General features: G+C 41.9%; 1 protein-coding gene across 3 annotated transcripts in view; it reads left to right on the top strand.

Annotated features, from left to right (window-relative positions):
• OTUD7B (OTU deubiquitinase 7B) overlaps positions 1-12,020 on the top strand; it is a 54,598-nt gene that overhangs the window by 21,393 nt on the left and 21,185 nt on the right. Inside the window, exons 1-2 of one of the 3 annotated variants that reach the window (XM_078451476.2) lie at positions 7,498-7,521; positions 9,169-9,318. In XM_078451476.2, coding sequence (XP_078307602.2) covers positions 9,234-9,318 — 85 coding nt within the window. In that variant the 5' untranslated portion in view covers positions 7,498-7,521; positions 9,169-9,233. Of the gene's footprint in view, positions 1-7,497; positions 7,522-8,336; positions 8,438-9,168; positions 9,319-12,020 lie in introns of those variants that run through there. The other 2 variants (XM_060622386.3, XM_060622385.3) reach the window with 2 other exon arrangements.

Below are 12,020 nucleotides of genomic sequence, written 5' to 3' on the forward strand. Positions count from 1 at the left end.
AACATAATGATAGTAATAAAAAGTATCTTCCTTTGAATGGAGTTATATAATTTTGTAAAAGATAAATTTCTTTTTTAATTGTTTGGGGCTTTTAAAAACTTAGTAGTTGTGTGCTGAAGGAAGTTAATTTATCAGAAGTTTACAAAATGAGTAAATTTCCTGTGGATAACTAATTATAGATACTCAGTAATTAAAATTTTTTTTCCTTCTGCTATTTCTCTCCTTGAATAGATGTTCTGTAATTGATGGCAAAATGACCAATAATTAGGAGTCAAGAAGGGGAGAGAAGATTGTCAGTTACTAAATGTTTGTGGGTTGATCCTAGAGAAAGAATGTGTTTTATTATGATGCCAGCCTCTGTTGATTTGTAGTATTTATTTTTTCTCTCATGTCAAAAGTTTAGTAATCAGAATCTTTAAGGGCTTAAGTAGAACTTTTATTTTTTACAGACTATTCTTTTAAAAGTTGAATTTAATGAGACTCAAACCTTGAACTATCGTTGACCCTAGCTGAAAGGGAAAAGAAAAAATTCGTTGTGTGTGGTAAATAGAAATACTGGTCTGGATCTAAGAAAATAAACATTATCATGATTTCTGTTTCTATTCAAGTTTCTGTTGTTGTGCCAATTTTATGACTCTCTCTGCCCTTATTTTTCTAAAGGTCACTTCCATTGTACAAGTCTTCCGAATTATTAAATTTCCCAAATAACTGTAATCCAAAGAGCCTTTTATCAGTAGCACTAAAAAGAGAAATGTCAGTTCATAAGGAGTTCTCTGTGAGCTTCTCCCTGATCTCTGTATTAGCATTTGGCTGTTAATAAATTTGTCTCTTAGAGATTCATTTCTGCTATTTGTGGGCCTGATTTAAAAAGCTAGAAACTTTTTTTTTTTAAGTAGGCTTCATGCCCAGCACAGAGCCCAGTGTGGGGCTTGAACTCACAACCCTGAGATCAAGACCTGAGCTGAGATCAAGACTTGGACACTTAACTGACTGAGCCACTGAGGTGCCCCCAAAATCTAGAAACTTTTTAAAAAATAGTTAAATCTTGTTCTTGTTCTGCATGTACCACTGATAGTGATAAAGCCACAGGACCAATTCTTGAGTCCTTACTGGGCTGTATCCACACAATAGCATATGGTAAACCAATACATTGTTTGGGAATGGTAAATTATATGATAGAGTTTTTTTGGGTTGAGCTTTTTCTCTTAAGTTTGATTTAGGGAGAGAAAGTGGATTTTCCTTGGGTATACACTATAGTGGTGGTAGAAAACAATCCAGAATTGTGCAGGGTGAGTAGGAGGAGATGTAAACATTTGTTTTTGTCCCCCCAAAATAGACAACATGCATGAAATTAAGAGACTATTCTAAAATCTTTGAATCTGGAATGAATAGAGTAGTAAGGGGGAAAGGTGGGGAGGAAGGACTGGTAGATTAAAGACATTAGGGTTTCAGTAAATATGTGTGAATTTGCTATTCCTGGAAATTTGGGAATAAATGAGCTATTCAGCTGTGTCTGTATGTCCGGGAGAGTACAGATAGTTTTCTTTTGCTGTTATTTTTGAGGGACCGTCTGGTAGAAGGTACAACCAAAGGAGGCCCTTTGTGAGTTTTCTTTGAGGCTCAAGGAGTTGAAAGACACTGGAATGGGAATGATAGACTGGGTCCTGTGTGCGTGTGTTGACTGTGCCTTGGAAATGGCTGGGAGACCTGAGGGTTTGTTAAGGAGGAGTGGTGAGAGCTTTTGGAGGAAAGATACCACGGGCTGTATTGGGTAGCAGTGGAGTGAGGCAGAGTATGTGGGGGGAGTTAGGCAGAAGGAAGGCAGCTGACCTTTTTTGAGGACTTGCTGTGTGTGTTAGGCACTGCCCTAACGTATCTTCGGATATTTAATCCTACCAAGAGGTCTGAAATGCAGATATTTTCTCTGTTTTATACATAAAGAAATGGAGACACAAAATGGTTGTATTACTTACCCATGATAACATAGCCCTTAGTAGTAGACTGGGATTTGAACCTAGATCTGCCTGAATCCAGAACCATTTCTCTCTCTCAGTGTAGTGTTGAAAAGAGTTGAAATAGGGCAGGTGGACGGCACGTGCTTTTTCAGTCCTCCGCGCTGGATGGGGTGTGCTGTAGTGCCAGGTCCGGTCTTGGGGGTCATATAGGCTGGGTTCATGAAAATCCTGGTCCTGCCGCTTCTTACCTGTGTAATCTTGAGTGGATTCCCTAACCTTTATGAGCTTTGGCAACTTCATCCATGAGGTAGGGTTAATGATACAAACAAACCTCTTCGTGTTGCTTGGATGTTAAAGTGAAATAATGTCTGAAGCTTTAATGCATGTTACTTCCTGTCACTTCTTTTTTTCCTTTTAGAGCCATCTTATCATCTCTGGGTTGTAACATAGGTTTACACAGGTCTCTTTCGTATGGAATTTGGTCATGTTCTCTTTTTTCTAAGAAGGTTGTATTTTGTTTCTTTCACTTGGAACGATCCATATTAATTAAAAACAATCTGCCAACAGAGTCTTTCATTTTTCCCTCCCACTAATCAAGAATTGTGTGAAATTTCTAAGGCTTTTTGACCCTCCTCTTTCTCCCTGTCTGGATTCCTTGGGACTGACATCATAGACATGGAGGAGTCTCTGACCTTTGAAAATTCTTGACAGCCTTAAGTGTTGTGGTTTTCCAGTGAGTTTTGGGAGGAGTTGGAGGGGACTCAGACACAGCTGTAGTGCATCACTGGAACCGGGAGAGGGTATAATGTGAGAACGTGGATGCTTTGGGGGAACGTGGCAGACGAGAAAATGTAGGGTCAGTAGTTTCTCAGACATTTTAACATAGCTCTGTTATCTATAATCGGTATTTAATTTTGGGTCATTTTTCTCTGTTACTAAGTAGTTGGGCCCTCAGACCATGCAGACCGAATGTAATATTAGTCTGAGTTAAACAGTGTTTAAGGAAGAGAAATTTGTTGCAAATAAGATCATATAACAAGCACATGTCTTTACAATGACCACTGTTTTAGATTTACCTGTTTACAACACTGATTATCTGATTATCATCCATTCTAGTGTGTGTGTGTGTGTGTGTGTGTGTGTGTGGTGGAAACAAATGTGTAAATAAATACAAGTACTCTGGTGTGATAAATAATATAATAGTGGTAGAGTACCAGGTGCAGCAGCAAGGAGGGAGTGGGCAACTTAAGTTGGGAAGCCAGAGAATGTTTTGAAAATAAGGTAGTACTGAGTTAGTCTTATAGAAGAGATAAGAATTCACCTGCTAGGCCATAAGTCATTCCAGGCAGAGGGGACAACATAGGCAAAGGAACTGAAATGTGAGCACATGGTGTACTTGGGGAACTACCAGCACAGAAAGGGGAATGGTGGCAGGTGAATAAGGCAGGAGGGTCAGGGAGAGCCAGATTGTGAAGGAATCTTAAGTTTTAGTCATTGAAGAATTTAGAGCAGTGAGATATAATACATATTCACATTTTAGATTGACCAGCCTCCATAAGCAAGCAATGACTGGAGAGAGGAGGAGGGAGAAATTAGGAAGCTGTTTCCTGGAGTGCAGGTTATGAAAATCTGAGAGAGAATAAGAGTTGTAGCTTATGGAGAGTGTGGGATGGATCGGAGAAATTTTAAAGGGAAAATGAGTAGCACTTCATAATGGACTATTTGTGAGTGAGGATAAAGTAAGAGAGAAGTCCAGGGTGGCTCCCAGGCTTTTGTGATTGATTGGATGATGGGGGGAGGGGCGATGGTACCATTTGCTAGAATAGGCGTACTGGAAGAGGAGTACTTTGGAAGGGGGAAGGACAGATATGAGAGAATGAGATTTTTTTTTTTATTAAAAAAAATTTTTTTTTAATCTTTATTTTTGAGAGAGAGACACAGAGTATGAGCAGGGGAGGAGCAGAGAGGGAGACACAGAATCCAAAGCAGGCTCCGGGCTCTGAGCTGTCAGCACTGAGCCTGACGCAGGGCTCAAACTCAGGAACCGTGAGATCATGACCTGAGCCACACAGGAGGCCCCTGAGATCATGTTTTTATGTGCTGTGTTTGAAGGGCATGTAGGAGGTGAGGTGGAGAGTTTGGGGCTGTGAATACGTTTAAGGTCATCAGCATCGAGTGCTGAGGGGCATGAATGACGTTTCTGGTGGAGGTGATATAAAATGAGATGAAGGCCAGAGGTAGAGCCTTGGGTGCACTCACCCTTGGTGCAGGCACAGGAAGAGGAGTCCGCGAAGGTGACCAAGACACAGAGCCAGAGAGGCAGGAAGAGTGACCAGCGTCAAGTGCTACAAAGAGAGAACACTTCAGATAAGCAGTAAGGGTGATTGTGATGACCTTACTGTAAGTCAGTGCCACTCACTCTCCTTCAGTAGAAGCACATTTTGGCAGGATGAGCACTGCACCTAAGGTGAGGAAGTGGCATCAGTGGATGTTGTCGCTCTTAAGGAGTTTTGCAGGATGGAGGAGAAGAGCAACTGGCAGGTGGGGACAGGGGAGGAAACACGAAGGAATCCCTCTCGCCTTGTTTCATAATTTTTTTCTGTGAAGTCAGAGGCAAGATCACATGTTAGGAGTAAGGGAGGTGATGAGGATTGGGTAGGAGAATGGTGGAGGTGTGGGTCAGTAGCCGAGAAGATGGGTTGACTTGTACCAAAGTCAAGCGGAGACAGCAGTGTTTCATTGAAAGTAATGAGACTGGATACCATTAATTTGTAGTTGGGTTGCCCTGCGTGGTTATGTGATCTCGTCTTGCTCAGGAACCTCAGATAGCAGAGAAGTTGAATGGGAGAGCCATCCCTATCGGGCCAGTGAACTAGACGGACAGCAGAACTAGGCTTTTACAGGAAAATAAGTGATCGGTCTTTGGGTTCATATTCAATTAGGCAAGAAGGGACAAAGTAGCATCTATCCATTTTTCTTCATCGCCACTGCTGTCATCCTCGTCCAGCTCACCATCACGTCTTTGCAATAATTTCCCAACCAGTTTCCTTAAATCCGTGTGTTCCTTCCACATTCTTCTTCTCACTACAACCAGGGAGATCTTTTGATATTTCAAATCTGATCATGCCCAGTCCCTACTTCCAACCCTTCAATGGCTTCTCGTTACTTTTAGGATAAAATCTCAATCTTTAACAGGGTCCACTAGGCCTCTCCTAATTCTCATTTTGTACCATTCTCACCTCTGTGTTTCTTCCTACCACAGAACGTTGAGCCAGGTTTCCTCTGCTTGGGGTATTCTTTCTTTCCCAGCTTGTCTCCAATTTCTACTCATTCCTTGGTCCTTAGATGTAATAGCACTTCCTTGGGAAAGCTTTTTCTGACTCCCTGTAAGAGATAATACCCATTTCCTGGGCATTTCTTTATTATAATCTTCTATGAAATTTTGTGGGTTTTTTTTTACCCCTCCAGACTAGAATCTTTGTGAGGATAAAGATTGTATCTATCTAGTTCATTGTTGTGTCTCTAATCCTGACCATAGCGCACCTAACACATAGTAGGCACTCCATGATTTTTGTTGAATTAGTGAATAAGGTGAATAAGGAATTGGATGTCTTAGTCTGAGGTGAGGATATCTTGAATTAAGAGAGCAGGTTTAGTAGTGGAGAGGGAAGGCTGGAAGCAAGATGAGGTTGTAGCCAAAGTAAGGTGTTGGAAGTTGAAAGTACAGAGGTGCAGTAATTTTAGGAGATGGCAGGGTCCAGGACTGGGGCGTTGGAGTGGAGATGGAGGTCTTTGCATTTGATGAGATTATGAAACTCTCTGGCAGAAACGTTGGATGGATTGTGCAGGTGGGTGTCAGAATTGCTGAGGAAAACGGTAGGATTTAAAGTGAGAGCAATATAAGGCAGGAGTCTAGGTCTTTAATAAATATGAGCGAGAGGCTCAGCCCTTTCTTAGAATTCAGTGGGTAAGAATCAGGGTCGTTTGGGGTTCAGTAATGCCACAGTGCCTTGGGAGGCAGTGTGGTGCAGTAGAGAGAGCATGTGTCCAAAATATCTGGGTTCAGACTTTGGGCAACCACCTGACTTTTTAAGCCTTATATTTGTTTATTTGTAAACAACCCATTTTTCTGTGAAGAAATGCTTTCTCTAATCCTTTTCTATGAAAATGCCATCATTCTTGGGAATAGATTTTATTGTTCCAGAGAAGAGAACAAAGGCCATTATGTGAAAGTTACAGAGGGAGGTGGGCTGGTGATTTAGTTTAGAAAAGCGTTTTCTCACAATTAGAGTTGTCCAACAATAAGATGGACATGTGGCAAAGGAATGAGTTCTCCATCAAAACTTGTATCGATGTGGAGGCGGGCTGACTTCTCTGTCAGAGATGTGATAGAAGGGTTCCTGCATGGGGGCAGACACTGGATTACGTAATCACTAGTCTTGTCCACTTGGAGGATTGGTGGGTTTTGACCCCAGTTGAGATTTGTCTATACATGATTCAATCAACATATGTTTGAGTGCCTCTTCTGCTTTGCGTGAAAGTTTGGAAGCCAGTGTTTTCTTTTTTTCGTTCCTGTGTGCTGAGACAGAGCCCAGGACTGTGTGTCTTAGTCTGTGTTGTGGATATTTCCCATTTGGAATTTGAGAAGCGCAAGCCCGGTGTTGCTGGTGATGTAACAAAAGCTACTGTCCTCACCTGGTGGGTGGGGTTAGGGTGGAGTCTGTGGCCGCACCTGGAGGCATCAAGTACAACAATGTGCTGCCAAGAAGTTTGGTTTAGTATTTGAATTTTTTAGCAAGTAATTCTAGATAACCGTTGGATCTCTACATTACTTTCCAAAACTAATTTTTGGAAAGAATGACCTACTATGTTGGCAAATGAGATCTGTAATGCCATGGCATGGCATTGATGGTTTTCACTGGTTTCTTAGTCACAGGAGCCTGTGTCTGGCTGGGTGGGAAATTGCCTACACGTGTGTGGCTTAATCAACTCTTGTCTCTTATTGCTGACGGCCGTTTGTGTGTTTATTGTACATCTCCCACATTCTTTCAGAAAGTTATAGTGGCTTTCCTAAGTTCCTTTGCATATTTTTTTTTTTTTAAAGAGAAAATTGAAATTCATTTTGCTGCTCTGCTCTTGGTTTAGCATTAGTTATGCTTTTAAGTTATTTGGGCTGCACCCATCTCCTGTGACCTCTGAGACAAGGACTAAAATGGTCTTGGAGAAGAAATTCTTCTCTGTATCAGGGGAGGGGGAAGCCACTCATTCATTTATGAATTCTGAAGGGATTTAACTCTTAAGTATAAATTGTAAGAAACTAATTATAACTCAACAGTTTGAATTTGAGGTATGTTGGGCCAAAAGTTCCTTATGCATTGGCAGCCTTTTCTCACAATTGTGATACTGAAGTGGAAGGAAATTAGACATTGATAATATGTAGACCGAAAGAGAATGTCAGGATCATGTCAGGCTGTAGTGAACTGAAGTTCATTTTTTTTAACCCTGGAAAGGATCTTAGAGGTCATCAAATGCAAGTCTAGGATATACAAGAGGCAACTGAAACCCTGTAAGTAATTTGACCAAAGCCACCCAGCTAACATACACAGGTGTAGGTCAAAATCATACGATCCGAGGGTGGTGGAAGTAGTAACAGAAAGGAGAGTTTCTGAAACTTGGGAAGATGGATTAGGACCATCTAGAAATAGAGGGATTATATAAAGCATGAAGGACCCTGAAATTTCTTATCTGCTAACTTAAGCTGAAAATTGATTGGTTTGGTGGTGGCTGGTGTGGAGGTTCACTGAGTTAATCATTTACTCATCAGGCATTTACTGACTGCCTACAATATTGTAGGTGCTGTGCTAAGTGTTGGGGCTACAAATATGAATAAAACACGTCCCTGCACTCATGGATCTCTTGTACTACCGGAATCGTACAAGAGAGAATACTTTGTATTTTGCCCTCTCTCTCAAAAAATTCGGTGTCACCAAGTTAGTGACCTACTGGCTTTATGACTCACAAATCATTGCTGTTTATTTGCCTTAATATTTCTAAGGAATGCAGAAAATCAGGATCTGATCATACCACTGAACAAGCTGTGTCCTGGGGTAAGGGGCGTTTGAAGAAAAAGTATCTGAGTCACCCTTAGACTTCAGGTTGTTTACGAGAAGATGTTTCTGAAGAGAGTCACCTGAGTCACGTTTTACCTTTGAGAATTCTACTTTTGGCCTTCCCCAAAAAAGCAAGGGATTGGTGGGTGTGGTAGGACAGGTGTGTTATGGTTACTGTAGGAACAAGCCGTCTTCTCCAGAGAACTAAACCGGTCTACCGTGGCCAAATTTGGTTAGAGATTGTTCTTCACTTTGTTATTGCTTCCTCAGCTGGGACTGCCAACTTCAGAGGAATGTGGATTGGTGCCAGGCTATCAGGTCAGGGACAGAATTTCTGCCAAAGTCAAGTCTGAAAGAGGAGATCTTTTTCAGGTGAACTTATTTGGTTCATTTGTCCTGGGTGGAGAAAGGCATGTTTCCTGGGTTCATGAAGTCAATGGACAAAAATGAACTCTGTGTACCTTTGGGATCTCTACTCTGCTTTGTGTAATAGCTTATTGTTTCATTTTGAGTAGTTTTAGCTGTCAGTTTGCTCCTTCCGTGTCCACAGCCAGGCTCAGAACACTAGTCAGCTCTAAAGTTATTCAGTGTATAGTATTCATTCAGCAAATATTTACTGAGGGCCTGTATGCCAGGCACCGTGCCAAGTGATACATGATGAGGATACATTAGTGAACAAGACACACAAGCACTCAGCTTTCAAGAAACTTAAATATTAGAGGAGGAGACCAGACAGCAATGAATTAAAATAATTTCAGGGTATAGCAAATGCCAGGAAGGAAATAAACAAGGTGGGGAGTTCTTCAGGGTGGGTAGTCTGCTGTTTCCTTCTATTAGTTTGGGTAAGCAAACTGATGGAGGGAAATGGAATACTCTAGAAAGACAGAAGAAAAGCATTGAGAGTGACATTAAGTTTTGTGATTAATTTAGTAGTTAAGAAATTAATGGGGAATTAGGAAAGTAAATGTTGCTCTTCATAATAAATTCAACTGAAATGAATGAGGCAGGATAGTTTCCCCATTTGGTTAGGAAGCTGCGGAAATTGGGCTGTGATCATCCTGTCTCAGTGTAATTTGAGCCTTATGTGTTTATTTCCTCCTCAGGTGGAGGGCTGAGTTTTGATCTATGTCCACCCTATCTCAGCTGCCTGAAAGTACTTAATGATCACATGACCCTGGACATGGATGCTGTCCTGTCGGATTTTGTCCGTTCCACAGGCGCAGAGCCTGGGCTGGCCCGAGATCTCCTGGAAGGTAAGGAGTCATGAGGGGAGCATGAGAAGAAAGTAAAAGACTATAGTGGGGGCGCCTGGGTGGTTCAGTCAGTTAAGCGTCCAACTTTGGCTCAGGTCATGATCTCGAGGTTTGTGAGTTGGAGCCCTGAGTCTCTGTGCTGACAGCTCGGAGCCTGGAGCCTGCCCTCCCCTGCTCACACACTCTCTCTCTCTCTCTCTCTTTCAAAAATAAACATAAAAAAATAAAACATGAATGAATAAAAGGCTATTGTTAGGATGACTTGGAACAGTTTAAAGTGATCCGAAAGGTACTTTGTGTATGGCAGGCCTTACATTTAAGTTGCTTCTGATGACTTTGTGTATGACTCACCATAATTTTAAAATGCAAATCCCCCTTTTACCTTGAATTTTGGGGGTGGCTTTCTCCACTGTCAATTTGTGCTATGGTAATGCAAGTGAAATTTTATATTAGTCCACTAAGAGTGTAATTCTAGATCTGTAAGGTTTCCTCTTTATAAAAATGACTTTTGGGTTTTTGTATTTGGAATCATCCGTGGTTTTGTTTCTTTTCTTCCCTAATTTGTATAGATGGTTCTTTGTCGAGTGAATTAAGTTAATGTTTTCATTTTGCTGCCTTCGTTTACTTATATCTGTATATACCCATAAATGTGAACATTCTAGACTTTAAGATCCTCAAGGCTTGGAATCATGTCAGTAGAATCCTTTGCTTAGAGTCATAATTAACAGATGTTTTTTGACGATGGAAGTATATAATGATACAAATGGGTAAGCCTGTGGAGGAAGGGGCAGGTTAGGTTGTTGGCCTTAGCAAGGTGTGACAATTTGACATTTGCTTCTACCTGTTAATTAGGAGATGGAAGGTCTGGGTTTAAACTCCAGTAATCTAATTCAGGATGACTCTGCCCTTGACTGGCATTTTCAGTTTTATCTCCTGCCACCTTCTTATGTTTCAGCTTGGCCCCACTTGTCACCTTTCCCTGGTCACATTGTTTTTGAAGTCTGCAGTGTCTCTTCCTCCTTTGTTCTCCCCAAATTCTCCTCGTCCTCCAGGATTCAGCTCAAACGCTTCCTCTTCCTTTTGTAACATGTGTTGAATGCTGTACGCTTCAATATGTGTGAGGTACTTGAGATAAGATTATTTTATTCTTAAAGTCACTCTGCATTATAGGTTTTATTATCCCACTTTACAGTTTTAAAAACTGAGGTTCAGAGAAGTTAAGGAGGATCTGAACTCAGACAATCTGGTTTCAGAGGCTGGCTCTTCACAATTACGTTACAATTAATATCGATGTAATCCCCCTCCCCCCCCCCCCCCCACAGTCTTGCTTACTCGCGCGTGCACACACGCGCACACACACACTTCTGTGTTATGAAGGAAAAGTTGAGAGGGTAGTATGGAAGTATAAGAGAGAAACCTAATTTAGTTGTAGGATACAGAAAGGCCTTTCTGAGAAAGTGACATTTGAGCTGAACCCGGAAGAGTGCGTGAGGGTAGCAAAACAAAGGGATGGACTAGAGAGTATCAGTACAGAAGCTTACGCAAGGACCCCAAGGTGAAAGAGAGTTTGGCACGAGGTAGGAGGAGTGGAGCAAGAGTGGTAGGAAATGAGTAGAGAGGCAGGAAGCAGAATACGGGGGCCTTTGTAGACTGTGGTAAGAAGTTTCCATTTCATTCTGTGTTCAGTGGGAAGCTGGTGAAGCGTTATAGTCAGGGGAGTGACATGATTGGATTTGAGCTTTGGGTGAAGGCTATAGAATGGATCAGAAGGTGGCCAGAGAAGTGGTCGACCCAGTTAAGTCTGTTGCCACAGTTGAGGTGGGAGATGATAGTGGTGCTGTGGTGGCAGTAGAGAGAGAAGTGGATGGATTTAAGATAGGATTTCGAAGGGAAATCAAAGGGCCTGATCCTCATTTTCCCCCCTGCCTTTGTCTTTCTCTCTTGCTTTTTCTTTAAAAGCTAGCTTTGGTTGTAGTGTAAAGAACAGATTTGAGAGGGGAGATATTAGCAGAAGAGAGACTAGCTGAGCCCCTCCCAAAGACCAGGGGATGATCATGAGACATGCATGGGGCAGTGACAATAGAGATGGGCAAGAAAGAACAGATTTTGAGAGATGTGTGATGAGCGCAAACATTGACTAGGTAGTGAGGGAAGAGGAGTCAGGTTTGAGTAGTGAGGAGCTGAAGACGAGGCCAGTTTCTGGCCTGGAGGGCTTGTGATGCCATTACGGATTTGGCATCAAATATAGAAGGAGATGAAGCAAGTCTTAGGAAGGAGGATGATGAAGGGGGGCGCCTTCGGTTGGTGGCTCAGTCAGTTGAGCATCTCACTTTGGCTCAGGTCACGATCTCGCGGTTGATGAGTTCGAGCCCTGCCTCAGGCTCTGGGCTGACAGCTCAGAGCCTGAAGCTTACTTAGGATTCTGTATCTCCTTCTCTCTCTGCCCCTCCCCTGCTCATGCTCTGTCTCAAAAATAAATAAATGCTTAAAAAATAAAAAGAATAAAAGGAGGAGGAGGATGGACATTCAGTTTTGGACAAGCTGATTGTTAGGAGGATCTGATTTTAAGGAGTCTACCACAGTGTTGGAAATGCAGAGTCAGTGTTCAGTACGGTGTTCTGTATTTCCAACTGTGTGGTAAACCTTCATTCGTTCATTTGTTGAGTCAGGAAAAAAGTCCTCATTCTTCAACAAATATATAT

This window comes from Panthera onca, chromosome C1 (genome assembly GCF_046562875.1).
Source record: "Panthera onca isolate mPanOnc1 chromosome C1, mPanOnc1 haplotype 2, whole genome shotgun sequence".
In the NCBI taxonomy this organism is placed as follows: domain Eukaryota; kingdom Metazoa; phylum Chordata; class Mammalia; order Carnivora; family Felidae; genus Panthera; species Panthera onca.